The 14,775-nt window shown below is 37.2% G+C and overlaps 1 protein-coding gene across 3 annotated transcripts in view; it reads right to left on the reverse strand.

Moving 5' to 3' along the window:
- Positions 1–14,775, reverse strand: part of TMEM117 (transmembrane protein 117) — a 604,949-nt gene that overhangs the window by 202,446 nt on the left and 387,728 nt on the right. For all 3 annotated transcript variants that reach the window (XM_052640317.1, XM_052640318.1, XM_052640319.1), the window contains one exon: positions 4,266–4,363. In XM_052640317.1, the coding sequence (XP_052496277.1) occupies positions 4,266–4,363 (98 nt within the window). The remainder of the gene's footprint in view (positions 1–4,265; positions 4,364–14,775) is intronic.

Genomic DNA, 14,775 nt, shown 5'->3' on the forward strand with positions numbered 1-14,775 from the left:
GGAGTTGGTGATAGGGAAGCCTGGCATGCTGCAGTCCATGGAGCTGAAAGAGTTGGACATGACTGAGTGACTGAACTAAACTGAATCATCAAATACAGAACAAATGAAATGCAGTCTCTTCTATGCAACAGAGTAGAATGGAAGAGGTTGTTTATACCCAGACACACACAGCCATACACTATGCTTTCCAAGTCTAAGCATCTAATTAATCACAGGCCACAGTTTTTACCAAATGCTTTGGCACTATAACATCTGCACTGCCATCTTTCTAGCCTCCATCATCGGTTTCCTTGCCATTTTCTGTCTAGCTCTTAAAAGACAAAAATTTTCACTTTCTGCTGTGACAGCACTACACTTTTTAGGGTACATCAGGACAGGCTGGTTTTTGTTGCCCTATCAAACATCCCCAGATCTCAGTGGCTTGACATTTACAAAGATTTATTCCTCACTGAGATTCATGCGGTCGCAAAGAGTCAGACACGACTGAGCGACTGAACTGAACTGAACTGAACTGAACTGATTCCTTGCTTATACTACATGTGTTGTTAAGGATGCTGGCTCTATTCTGGTCTTTCATGGAGCCTGAATGACAAGGGCTTCAGCTAGACACAAACTCCAACAGTGGCTACCAAGAAAGGAGCCATTTTCAATGCTTCTCATTGGCAATTAAATGCTTCTACTTACAGGTAACCCGTGTCTCTTCCACTCACATTTTAATTGGTCAAAACAAGTCATGTGATCAGAGGGTGCAGAAAAGTGCAATCCTCTTAATGTGTCTCCAGGGCAAGGAACTGAAGTATCTGTGAAGCCCAAATGACCCACCAGCTCTCCCAATTTCTTCTTCCACTGATTCTCCTACTAATTACAGAAGAGTGTCTTCCCTTATTTTTTAATATAAAACTTTGGGAAATACCTTTGTGACATGTTTTCGCTCAAAAGCATATAAACTGTATCTCCAGAGAGTAAATAAAGCAGGGAGATAGATGCTAACATAAATATTATACTACTTGTTATTTTTATGTCCATGTTTATGCACACATTCACTTCAGATACAGGTGAGTGAAAATAGGCTTTGTGCATCCCTCTGGAAAATAGAACAGTATGTGGCATTAACTTGGGGCTTCCCTGGTGGCTGAGACATAAAGAATTATCCCGCAATGCAGGAGACTCGGGTTCGATTCTGGATCAGGAAGATCCCCTGGATCAGGGAATGGCTATCCACCGCAGTATTCTTGCCTGGAGAATTCCATGGACAGAGAAGCCTGGAAGACTACAGTCCATGAGGTTGCAAAGATCAGACACAACTGATCACACACACATTACAGCATTAATTTAGGATTTAGATTTTAAATTTTTATTCTTTGTAGTTAACAAAAGGCCTGGGAATGGGGCTTTGGAAGGGTAGTTCTATAGTCTGTCCTTTTGCATTTAGTATTTTCAAACCTACCACAGTTGAGTCTCCTCCAAGGCTTAAAGGCCCATGAAATGTACCTTTGCACATTTACTGAAAGAAAGAACCATTTCCTCTGGTGTAGAAACATATATTACTAAGAATTAAGGAAGAACTTAGCCACATAGTTGCAGATGAAATATTTCTGACAGACTCAGAAATGTGAGTTAAGCAGCTACATATTGGTAAAAGGTAAGTTTACAACAGCATAATTGCATGTTGTAATGTTTAAACTCTGGCACACAATCACACTGCAACTTATAAGGCTTTCCTTTGCAAAATTTCTTTACTACAGATTTCTTTTCTTTACATAAATTTATCTCTCCTTAACTAGGGAAAAAGCAAAAAAAAAAAAAAAAAAAAAAACCCTCTTTTTGAATGGGTAACACAGAGTATGTAAATACTATCATTTATTTCATTTAAAACCTTGCCAATGATTTCTATATTTTTATCTCCTAGAGCTAAAAAAACAAATGTTCTTTATACTTGCTAAATCCCTTTTATCTGAAAAGTAGAAACAAAAAAGGAGATTTCTTTGCTTCCCACATAATTTCCTTATTCACCTTTTTACATCAGATTTTCCTTTTTCTAAAACCATGAATACTGTTGTCAAGATAATCTGACTATATGTAATGGATAAAATAGGAAAAAATATGTTCAAAGTGGTATTTAAATTTTCCTCCAATTGTTTTATGCTCTCCATGCCCTGAAATATAACAAGGAAAAATCATCTCTCAAATATATTATCTAATAAACAAAGTGTGTGTTAGTTGCTTAGTTGTGTCCGACTCTTTGCGACTGCAGCCTGCAATAATCAACGGGCTGCCTTTGAAGATACATTTAATAATACAAAAAATCTGTAAACATAGTAAATGGATTTTAAAAAATGACTATCTTAGTTATTTATTTTTGGCCACTCCAGGGGGCATGTGGAATCTTAGTTCCTTGACCAGGGATTGAACCCCTGTGCCCTACAATGGGAGCACCAAGTCTTGACCACTGGACTGCCAGGGAAATCCTCCACAGTAAATGGATATTTTAAAAGAGACATAGCCCATAAACACTTTCAATATTAGAGTTAATCTCCTTTTAAATCATGATTCTTAAAACCCCTGCACAGAATTCTATAGGGTAGAATGATCTTCCAGAATTTCACACTCTTATTTAGCACCATTACCTAAATAATGATTAAGGATAGTCATTTGGAATTTGTACACCAATGTATCCTTGGTTTTTCTAGAAATAGTCTAGTGTAAAGATTAAGAATTGGAGCCTTAAAGTCAGAGACTTATACTTACACTAGTAACACTTACTTATAGGGTTATCAGGATGAAATGAGTAAATACTCAGCACAGAGACTGGAGCAAAACATACCTTCAGTAAAGACATGCTATAATTACTATAGTATATATTATCTGGTCAAGCTACATGGGGAGCTTACAAATAGGAAAAGATATAAGTTAAATGCATTATAAAAATAGGCCACACTTGACTCATAGAGACAAGCTGTGAATAAACATCTACAAAATCATATTCATTCTTATAGTAGTAAAAAATCTATTTTTGTTTACTTGCTAATTCAGTTCAGTTCAGTTCAGTCACTCAGTCGTGTCTGACTCTTTGCGACCCCATGAACTGCAGCACACCAGGCCTCCCTGTCCATCACCAACTCCTGGAGTTCACTCAGACTCACTTCCATCGAGTTGGTGATGCCATCCAGCCATCTCATCCTCTGTCGTCCCCTTCTCCTCCTGCCCCCAATCCCTCCCAGCATCAGAGTCTTTTCCAATGAGTCAACTCTTCTCATGAGGTGGCCAAAGTACTGGAGTTTCAGCTTTAGCATCATTCCCTGGAATCCCAGGGCTGATCTCCTTCAGAATGGACTGGTTGGATCTCCTTGCAGTCCAAGGGACTCTCAAGAGTCTTAATAATTGAATTAAAAATACTGTATATCTAAAGAAATATTTAGTAATATTGCTGAAGCATAAAGATAGCTTAGAGTGTATACTTTCTTCCAAGTACTTAGTAACCATGGTTTTTGGAGTCTGTACATGAAAAAATAAAATAAAATCTCTGAATTAAATCCAAGAATAAAGAGATTTTTTCTTTTTTGAAATGCAGGTAAACAATATGCACTTTATGCAATTTATGAAGTTAAAATTATCATGAATTACAAGCCTTCTGAGTGTCAGAGTAGATAACTTTTCACACACCAGGTTGAATCCCTGTACTTGTGCAGTGTCACACAGCCTGGTGAAATGCCCTTCTTGCTATTTCTATATTCCTACCATTTCTGTCTAAGCTTGTTCAAATATATATAAATAACATTGACTCTGCCAAAAAACAAAGTTCTATAAGACATGGATTGTTTTCTCATTGCAATAATTGGGCTGGACAACTAAAAGAAATTACATAAAGAAGTGCCAATGAGCCAGATGTGGTCTGTAGCGAATTTCCCTCCCTGCACGATTTCTTTAAAGCAAAATTACATCCTGTCAAATATGCTGGATTATATCAGATTTCATTGAAAATTCTAGCTTATTTTTACCGAGTCAAAAACCTACTTACCTCTGATAAAATCTCATTTGCTTGACTGTATTAGTAAATGTATCTCTTGTAAATGGGTATACGCAACAATGTGTAGGCAAAAAGTGATTAGTTAGGATAATGGTTTTCATCATTTTAATGATGGAGCATAGTGTCCACTAGAAATGCCTCTTTAGATAGAATTCTATATATTTAAAGAAAACTAAGTCCAACTCAAGTCCTTTGTGAATGAGGCAAGACACAGTCAATAAATGAAACAGTCTCTTACCAGAATAAAATGATCCTAACATTTCCTTTCTTCCAGAAAGCTCTTGCAGATTTTCCCCAATCAGGATAGGGTTTGTCCTGAAGCATCATATCAGTGACCTGCAACAATGAAAGAAACTTATTAGGCACTTTCATAAATCTTCCATTCAGCTTTATATATATATATATATATACACACACACATAAATTATATATATATAAAATCTACATTTTGCTAAGAATAAAATATGTATTTTAACATTAGAACACATGCAGAGATAAAAATTATAAGGATATATTTCCTTCAGTTAAAAGTTTTCACAGTTCATTTGACTTTACATAATGAATGAGCATATTCAAGTTCATTGAACATATCAAACAGTGATATTCTTTTAAAAACATCCATCAAGAGTCCAAAAGACTGTTCTATACATCTGTGTCTCTTTTATTGTCTCGCATACAGGGTTATCGTTACCATCTTTCTAAATTTGGGAGGAGGAGAGGGTGGGATGATTTGGGAGAATGGCATTGAAATGTGTATAATATCATATAAGAAACGAATCACCAGTCTAGGTTCGATGCAGGATACAGGATGCTTGGGGCTGGTGCACTGGGATGACCCAGAGGGACGGTATGGGGCGGGAGGTGGGAGGGGGGTTCAGGATTGGGAACACGTGTATACCTGTGGCAGATTCATGATGATGTATGGCAAAACCAATACAATATTGTAAAGTAAAAAACAAATAAAATAAATAAATAAAAACATCCATCAAGATGATCTTATATAAGAAAGCATATTAAGATACTGTTAACTTCTCCATAGAAACAAAAACATAATATTTAAATTAAATGCCATGTTCTTTTAAAATGTTTCTAAATCAGAAACTCCAAAATTCAAATATTTCCTGATGTGTTGAGATTTTTACCTATACTACTAGTCAAAATAGTGACTTCTTTTTTCTCCCTTTTCCCTTTCAATGGTACGAACCCTTTAAAAAATATACTTATTTATTTATTTCGCTGCGTCAGGTCTTAGTAGCAGCACGTGTAATCTTTCGTTGTGGCATGCAGGCTCTTCTCTAGTTGTGGCACATGGGCTAGTTGCCCCGAGGCATGTAGGATCTTAGTTCCCAGATCAGGGACCAAACCCATATGTCCTGCTTTGGGAGGTGGATTTTTAAAAAATGGACCACCAGGGAAGTCCCATGACTTGAACCCTTTTATGGCACACTTATTATAATTAGCCAGCATTTTCTCAAAAGTGTTCTACCTCTCTTTCTCACACCCACAGATCCTGACATCCTGGGTAAAGTCACATCACCACTGTGATGTTTTTCCCTGCTCCTTCCACCTGTGGTCCTTGAGTCATACTTCTTATGTCACATATCACTTTCCACCTTCTATTTTCCTCATTTATGTACTATTTCCCCTCTCTTCTCTGCATTTTAAAATTCTTGAAGGTGAAGATTTGTCTTTGTTTCCCTTTTAATGTCTAAGAATCTTTTACATAAAAGACTTCAAAATATTTGCTCAAAGAAGATACAAGGAAATGAACTGATACAAATGCATGCTTGTTTTTACAAATGCATTAACAGCAAGATAGGGGTAAGAGGTTAAGAGGTACAAATTCCTATATATAAAATAAATAAGCTAAAATGATATATTGTACAACATGGGGAATATAGTCAATATTTAATAATAACTTTAAATAGAGTATAATCTACAAAATATTGAATTATGTTGTACACCTAAAACTAATATAATACTGTAAATCAATTATACTTCAATTTTAAAAAGCACAAAAATGCATTAACAAAGTAAACTGCTCACTGGCCACATCTCATATTAATAGTTTCAGCCAATATTAAAAATAATCATAAGTAAATACCCTATTACAAAAGTATTTTTAAAAAGCTGATAGAGATGGGGAATATACTTTTTCTAATAAAAGAAAATGTATTTGTGTATGTACACACACATGTTCCTTTTTTCACAAAATATACCTTCCTTTTAAGAGAATAATATTTCATTAATTATATATTTAATTGATAAGAGTTCAAATTCAAACAAAACAAATTCAAAATTAAGAAACTATATAGGATGAGATATACTGAATTGAGTAACGAAACATTTTCATCATCCATTAAAATATACTTCTTCATGCTCTTTTAAAGTGTTAACATTACATTTAAGTGTGACTTCCAACAATGATCTGACTGGAATGGAATGAGTGAGATTTAATCATTTATGATGAAAGATTTTGACTGGGTAGAGGGGGGATGTCTTCTGGATAAGTGACCCCTTCAATACTACTGGAATTTCTGTGGAAGGCACACCAATTCTCAGGCAAGCCCTTTTGATGTGCTATTCAACATCTAAGAAATGGTCTCTAAAAACACTCACTGGCATGCTAGCGATTAAGATGAAATCAGAACAGAGGGTGAGGAGCCCAGTCTCCAGGAAATATTCACTCATTTCTTCTTTATACTCTCTTTTCAACATCAGTTCTTGGATAGAACTCCCAAGCTTCTCTTGGTTGATGAGAACCAAAGCAAGTTCATGGACCGTCACTGAGTAACATCGTGAATTTATTATACCTTTGTCTTAACTTGGCTTACACCAACTTTGTGTGTGATATGGTTTTACTACTGAATCTGAAGAGTCAAGTATAAGTAGTCTTAATATAAACTTTCAGTTTATTTCTTTAAATTGTTAATGACTTTGGTAATTGTGAATGCAAGTAATATTATGAATTCAAAAGGAAAAACATTGGTTTCATCTACTTTTAAAGGAAACTTATTTATTAATGACTTTATTATTTATTTTCTTCATGACACTTCACAATTAAAAGATTTTATTTTCTCACTCAGACTACTGCCTATAGATTGTATCTTCAATCAAAAAAAGATTCATGATATTTAACAGAATGAACAAAGGGAAGATGATAGAATAAAAGCGAACCATGAATCAAGTGAGTTACATGCTTACGAGAAAACGAGTAAAGACAAAAGCAGAGACATTTAAATTCCATATATTCTTGGGCATAAAAAGTTTTATATCATAACTCCCCTTGAGGAAAGAATTGCTATTCTTCCGAATATAATGACTTCATCCACTATTCCTTCATAATCGTCTTGAATAACAATTCTCTTGTCAAATTTTATTTTTTACAAAACCTCAAGGTTAAGTAAATAAATACTTAAATAAATATTTCATGTTTCACCAGTTTTGTAACAGATTTAATTAATTCTGTTCAGCAATATTTATCCTGTTTCAGAAAGTGGCTGCATGGTAATAAATATTTTCAAGGTACAGAATGATTACTGGGTGGATTTTATTCAATTTTCAATGTTTTCTCCAGGGCACTTTCTGGGAAATACTTATTATATTTTCTAGAAGGAGGCAATCTGCTGCTATATACCAATTATTACAGCAGCATGTTTTGTAAAAATGACATTCAAGGATAAAGGCTTTTTTCAGGAAAATGGCAAGATGAGGCAAAGAACATTTTTCTGACGCTAGACAGCTGGTCTTTTTCACCCCCAGCTCCAAATCTTTTTTAAGTCATATCATCAGATCAATGTCAGGTCACTTGCAGCTAAATTGGCAGGAGCAGAGACAGTCATTAAAGGGATCCATTCAATAAAGAAAAATCCAATTACCTTCTGCATTAGAGAAATCAAATGCATTTCTTATGTTGGTCAAGGACAGTCTTTGTGGGAAAAGTTGCAGGAAAGGGGTTGCTGAGGACAATGCAAAAAAAGGTTGCTGTGTAACATAAATACAATGCAAAACTTGCTGATGCTTCTCTCTAAGGAAGACTATTAGAATTTGAAATTGTGGGACTTTCTCAGCTGAGAGATATTTGTTTAACTCTTTGAGTTTCACAATTGTTCCCTTATCCTTTCCTCTTTACTAGGTCTTTGCATAAAATGTAGAACTTCATTATGTTCCTTAACGCATTATGCCTTGAAGGTAGTTTTACTCAGTAGAATACAAGCTTATTGTAAGGTTTGATAAATGACAACCCACTCCAGCATGCTTCCCTTAGAATTCCATGGACAGAGGAGCCTGGCAGGCTACAGTGCAGGGTGGCAAAGAGTCAGACATTACTGAGCGATAACACTTTCACTTTTACTTTCATTGTGCAATTTGACCAGAAACATGAATATAGAGTTGTTGTTTTTTTTTCAAGTTCTTCAAATGTTTGGTAGACTTCACCAGTGAAACCATTATGCCCAGGGGCTTTTATTAGGATATTTTTGATTACTGATTCAGTTTTCTTACTAGCTACAGATCTATTTCTTTATAATGTAGTTTTGGTAGGTTTTGTGTTTCCAGGAATTTCTCCATTTCATCTAGATTTACCCCACTTTCTGGTGTATTGTTCATAATAATCTCTTATAATCCTTTTTATTTCCTGAATCAATAGTCATGTCCCCACTTTTATTTAGATTTTAGTAATTTGAATTTTCTCTCTTATCTTAGTCTGTGTAGGCTAAAAGTTCATTATATTTGTTGATTTTTTCTAAGAAAAAACTTCTGGTTTCATGAATTTCTATATAGTATTTCTACTTTTGTAGAGAGGTAGATGAATATCGAGTTTTAAAAGTCAGTGTTAAGTGTTAGTCGCTCAATCATGTCCAACTCTTTGCGACCCCATAGACTATAGCCCACCAAGTTCCTCTGTCCATGGACTTCTCCATGGACAAAATACTGGAGAATACAGTAAAAATACAGCAAAAATACTGGAGTGGGTAGCTATTCCCTTCTCCAGGGGATCTTCCCAACCCAAGGATTGAACCAGGGTCTTCTGCATTGTAGACAGGTTCTTTACCATCTGATCCACTGAATATGAAAGAAAGTAATCTTTACAGGAATCTAAGTGAAAACTTTGCTCTCGTGTGAGTTGACTGTATGTGATGTGGAGAGTAATAGGGCAGCAGGAAAATAACAATGATGTCAGTAATACCTTACATTTCCTAGTGAACTTAATGGATTACAAACCCTTAGATGTACTTTTCTTAACAATTTTTCAATTTTATGTTGTTATATCCCATCTTTTGTCCATAAAGAAAAATCAGTGAGCAGGGTTACACAGATGCTGCTGCTGCTAAGTTGCTTCAGTGGTGTCCGACTCTGTGCGACCCCATAGACGGCAGCCCACCAGGCTCCCCTGTCCCTGGGATTCTCCAGGCAAGAACACTGGAGTGGGTTGCCATTTCCTTCTCCAATGCATGAAAGTGAAAAGTGAAAATGAAACTGAAGTCGCTCAGTCGTGTCTGCCTCTTAGCGACCCCATGGACTACAGCCTAACAGTCTCCTCCATCCTATTAATATTTTGTTCAGCAGTTAGCCTGCCCTCCTTCTCCATATTTTACCTCTAACTAGCTTTAGATTTGGTGCAAAATAATCAACCCCTCTGTGTCTCAGTTTCTTATTCATCATCTCTCTGTGTTAGTTGCTTAGTCCATGGACTGTAACCTGCCAGGCTCCTCTGTCCATAGGGTTTTCCAGACAAGAAGACAGAGTGGGTTGCCATTTCCTTCTCCAGGGGATCTTTCTGACCCAGGGGTCGAACTCAGATCTCCTGCATTGTAGGCAGATTAGATTCTTTACCATCTGAGCCACTGTTCTTCATCTAAGGGCACATAATACATATTAACAGGTGTTATAACAGTAATAATTGATGTTTCATGGTTGATATTTGGAACTTCTACCCAATCATTCTGCTTCCTGTGACTACGTTGAATAACTGGTTTTGGAATCAAAGGGATTGACAATCAAATCATCACTTCCATAAAGACAAGACTATCATATACTGAAGTGTCAGAAAATGATGAAAATATCCTATAATGTTAAAAATGTTATAGTTTAAAATTGCTGTTAAAAAGTAAGGCAATGGAGGTCAGCAACCAAAGGCTGCAACAATCTAAGATGGTTTCCTAGAAGATTTATGTAATGTAACTGAGCATTCATTTGCATTTTAACATTCCCCACCTTTTCCAGTCTCATTTTCTTATCCCAATTATACATGCAGGTACTCAAATGTATGTGGTGGTGGTGGTTTAGTCATCAAGTCATGTCCGACTCTTGCAATACTACGGACTGTAGCCCACCAGACTCCTCTGTCCATGGGGTTTTCCAGGCAAGAATACTGGAGTGGGTTGCCATTTCCTTCTCCAAATGTAGGTACTACATACAGTTTTATGTTTAGCATGTGATATTACTGAAAATACTGATTTATTAAGGATACAATATCAAAACATAATAACAATAACTATAGTTACATAGTGCCTCTCTTGATATAGCTATTATGCAGTGGAGTATTATTTAAGGGATATAGTGCTATTCTATTAAGCATATATGTTAACAGTATTAATGAGCAAATTTACACATACAATTTTGCATTCTCATTTGAAACTTTGCTCTATTTAACCATACACCTTGAATATTATACAACAGAACATGCAAAGCTATTTAAATAATTTATTCCTTTATTTTTCTCTCCTATATCTTATGAGCATTCTACTGAAATATGGGTCTCCCAGGTGGCACAGTGGTAGAGAATTACCTGCCAGTGAAGGTGATGCAAGAGATTCGGGTTCGATCCCTAGGTTGAGAAAATCCCCTGGAGGAGGAAATGGTTACTCACGCCAGTATTCCTGTCTGGAAAATTCCAAGGACAGAGGAGTTTGGTGGGCTATAGCCATTGGGGTTGCAAAGCATTGGACACGACCGAGTTACTGAGCAAACACACACACACACACTACTGAAATATAAAAGGTTTCTATTTTTTCTGATTAGCTTATGGTAATGATAACCCTGTATGCGAGACAGCAAAAGAGACACAGATGTATAGAACAGTCTTTTGGACTCTGTGGGAGAGGAAGAGGGTGGGATGGTTTGGGAGAATGACATTGAAACATGTATAATATCATATATGAAACAAATCGCCAGTCCAGGTTTGACGCATGATACAAGATGCTTGGGGCTGGTGCACTGGGATGACCCAGAGGTGGATGGTATGGGAAGGGAGGTGGGAGGGAGGTTCAGGATGGGGAACACATGTACACCCATGGTGGATTCATGATGATGTATGGCAAAACCAATACAGTATTGTAAAGTAAAACAAACAAACAAACAAACTTCATTTAACAGATGTATTTTATTATTTCTTTCAATGTTATTTACTCCTTAGTACAGCATTGATAAAATATTTTTGCTGATTATTCTCCCTCTGCCTTCTCCCCCTCCATCACCTTATTGTACTTATCTTATTTTTCCTACTAACTTTTTGATTTGCAAAATATCTTAAATCCCTATTTTTTTATCATCTTTAAATGATATCTTTCCCCCTCATCTAAAACAGATGAGAACATCAGAATATTATACTTTCTTACATCATATATCATTTCTATGTTGCTATGGTCTGGGAATACATCTACACTCTGATCTCTAATCAGAAGTCATGCAGTTTTTGGACCTTAGTCCTGCAAACAAATTGCCTCAGTGATCTTTTCTAGCACTATAGCTAGAGTTTTTCCACTACGTCAAATGCCTGGACTTTTTTTCTACGATACATTCTTTGGGGAGGTTCATGATAACAATGCAGTCTACACGCAAATTCTTTCTTTACACTCCAATTCAGTTCAGTTGCTCAGTCGTGTCTGACTCTGCAACCCCACTGAGTGCAGCACGCCAGGCCTTTCTGTCCATCACCAACCCCTGGAGCTTGTTCAAACTCAGGTACATCAAGTTAGTGGTGCCATCCAACCATCTCATCCTCTGTCATCTGCTTATACTCCTGCCTTCAATCTTTTCCAGCAACAGGGTCTTTTCCAATGACTGAGTTCTTTGTATCACGTGGCCAAATTATTGGAGTTTCAGCTTCAGTATCAGTCCTTCCAATGAATATTCAGGACTGATCTTTTTTAGGATGGACTGGTTGGATCTCCTTGCAGTCCAAGGGACTCTCAAGAGTCTTCTCCAATACCACAGTTCAAAAGCATCAACTCTTTGGCACTCACCTTTCTTTATGGTCCAACTCTCAGATCCATACATGACAACTGGAAAACCCATAGCTTTGACAACGGACAATTGTTGGCAAAGTAATGCCTGTGCTTTTTAATACACTGTCTAGGTTGGTCAAATCTTTTCTTCCAAAGAGCACCTTTTAATTGCATGGCTGCAGTCACCATCCACAGTGATTCTGGAGCCCAAGGAAATAAAGTCTATTACTATTTCCATTGTTTCCCCATCTATTTGCCATGAAGTGTTGGAACCACATGCCATGATCTTAAACAGTCTAGGAGGCTACAGTCCGTGGGGTCACAAAGAGTGCACATGTTTGAGCTACTAACACACACAGTAATTAGGCGGAATATGAAGTTACTGAATCACAATTGTTTTCCTTAGAACTGAGGGCATTGTTTCCTTATTTTTAATACTCGTATGTGTTCAATTTTATTTTATTAGGCTGTGCCGGGTCTTCCTTGCTCTGCGCAGGTGTTCTCTACTTGCAGTGAGAGGGCCTACTCTTTGTTGAGGTGCTTGGGCTTCTCATTGCAGTGGCTTCTCTTGCTGCGGAGCACAGGTTCCAGGGCCCGCAGGCTTCAGTAGCTGGGGCACACGGGCTCAGCAGTTGCGGCTCGTGGGCTCTACAACATGGGCTGAGTAGCTGCGGTGAATGTGTTTAGTTGCTCTGCGGCATACAGAATCTTCCCGGAACTGCAATCAAACCCATGGCCCCTGCACTGACAGGTGGATTCTTATCTACTGCCACAATGGAAGTACTAATTTGTATTCATTTTTCACTGGAGGAAAACTGTTTACAATATTGTGTTGATTTCTGCCATATAACAATGTCAATCAGCCAGCCCTCAGTTCAGTTGCTCAGTCATGTCTGACTCTTTGCAACCATAACACTATTGAGTGATCCCAAGGAGAAATACCAGAAAACTGGAGCCTGAATTTTTTTTCCTTTTTTTTTTACAAGTGAATTTGATTTTTTTTATAGCTGGGAAGCCCGTGGTATCTTTTTTTTAAGTGTAATAATTTTGCTAAGTTTTTTGTTGTCTGTCTCTTTTCTAGACACAACTTGCCTTTTAAGTCTAAAGATTCAAGTCTTTCTTTAGTCTATTAAGTCTTTGGGGCATACTTTTACTTTTTCTGTCTTCGATGTCTACACCTCTTTTTAATTTTACTCCCTCAGTCATATCCTGTACTTTGATTTTGGGTGTGTTGATGAATGTTTCTGGAGATTCCAATTTGACTTTTATTCTTCTACTTTGTCTCTTCTGCATCTCTCCTTGAGCCTTTCGTCTCTCCTTTCTTCTACTGTCTTACACCATCCTCTCTAAATTCTTTTTTCCTCTAAAATCTTGCTCTGAAATCTTATTTTATAAAGAAAATGATTCTTCTAATTTTATTAGTTCACTGAGATGTTTTTATCGAAATTTTCCTCCGGTTTGTGGTATCATATTTCTGGTGGAGGATTCAACTATTATTGGACTTTCTTGTTATTTTCTCCCTTTTTATTCTTAATAACAAAACTCTCATACTGGCTCATTTGGAATGGATTGCCATCTGAATGATGTGAGTTGCTCCTAGACTAGCATTCTGCAAGAGGCTCATGTTGATGGGTGGCAGAGCCCTCTCCCAATCAACACACCTATCCCCATGGTGAGAGTTAAAGCTTAGGCAGGCGGTCCAAGGCCTTTAAGGAGGAAGTGAACATTCTCACTTATGCTTTCCTTAAGCCTTGTGTACAATGTATCTTGCCCAAGAACTGGCCTTGCTTCAGGTCCAGAACTAATGACTACACAACACAATGTTTTACTCATAGAAATGCCTTTCTTAGGCTCTATGCTAATGATTTTAATTGTAACAAATCTCGCCTGGGAACGTGTTTCTCAAGACTCATCCTTCTGATTACACAGCAACAGTATATCTCACCCAGAGATTTTCACCCAGAACCCATTCTCCCTGGCTAATCTTGTGCCAAAATTATCTCGGATGTATGCCCTGGGAAAGGATCTGGTGGAATTTTTACAAACCTTGAGGTATTCTTTTTATCTGTTCTCAGCAGCCAGTTGAGAAGTACATAAGGCCCTGCTTAAACTAATGAGGGTGGGTACTCTTTCTACGCCCTTCGGGTGTCTATGTCAGAAGCTTTCTCTGTCCTGTCACTTGAGATAAAATTTTGCTGCACAAAGCTCTGAGTGACTGAGACCTGTCTTTGGTCCCACTGTTAAATCTTCTTCGGAGACCACAAATCCAGCAACACCATTCAAAGTAAGCTATCACCATTATTCCAGGCCTTTCAGGGAGTACCACTTACCTTGGAGAATTGTCCTTTGCCATCTGAGCCTGAGAGCAGTAGCCATCATATCTCCACTTAGCACTGTCTTGAAACATAGCTGACTGTCACTACATTTGGCAACCCTCCATCACAGATCAAGCATCTGATTTGCTCCTCTTTTAAGATAAAGTTAGAATCTCTGATACTTATACTCTACACTTTGAGTTCA

The sequence above is a fragment of the Budorcas taxicolor genome, chromosome 5 (genome assembly GCF_023091745.1).
Source record: "Budorcas taxicolor isolate Tak-1 chromosome 5, Takin1.1, whole genome shotgun sequence".
Taxonomy (NCBI): domain Eukaryota; kingdom Metazoa; phylum Chordata; class Mammalia; order Artiodactyla; family Bovidae; genus Budorcas; species Budorcas taxicolor.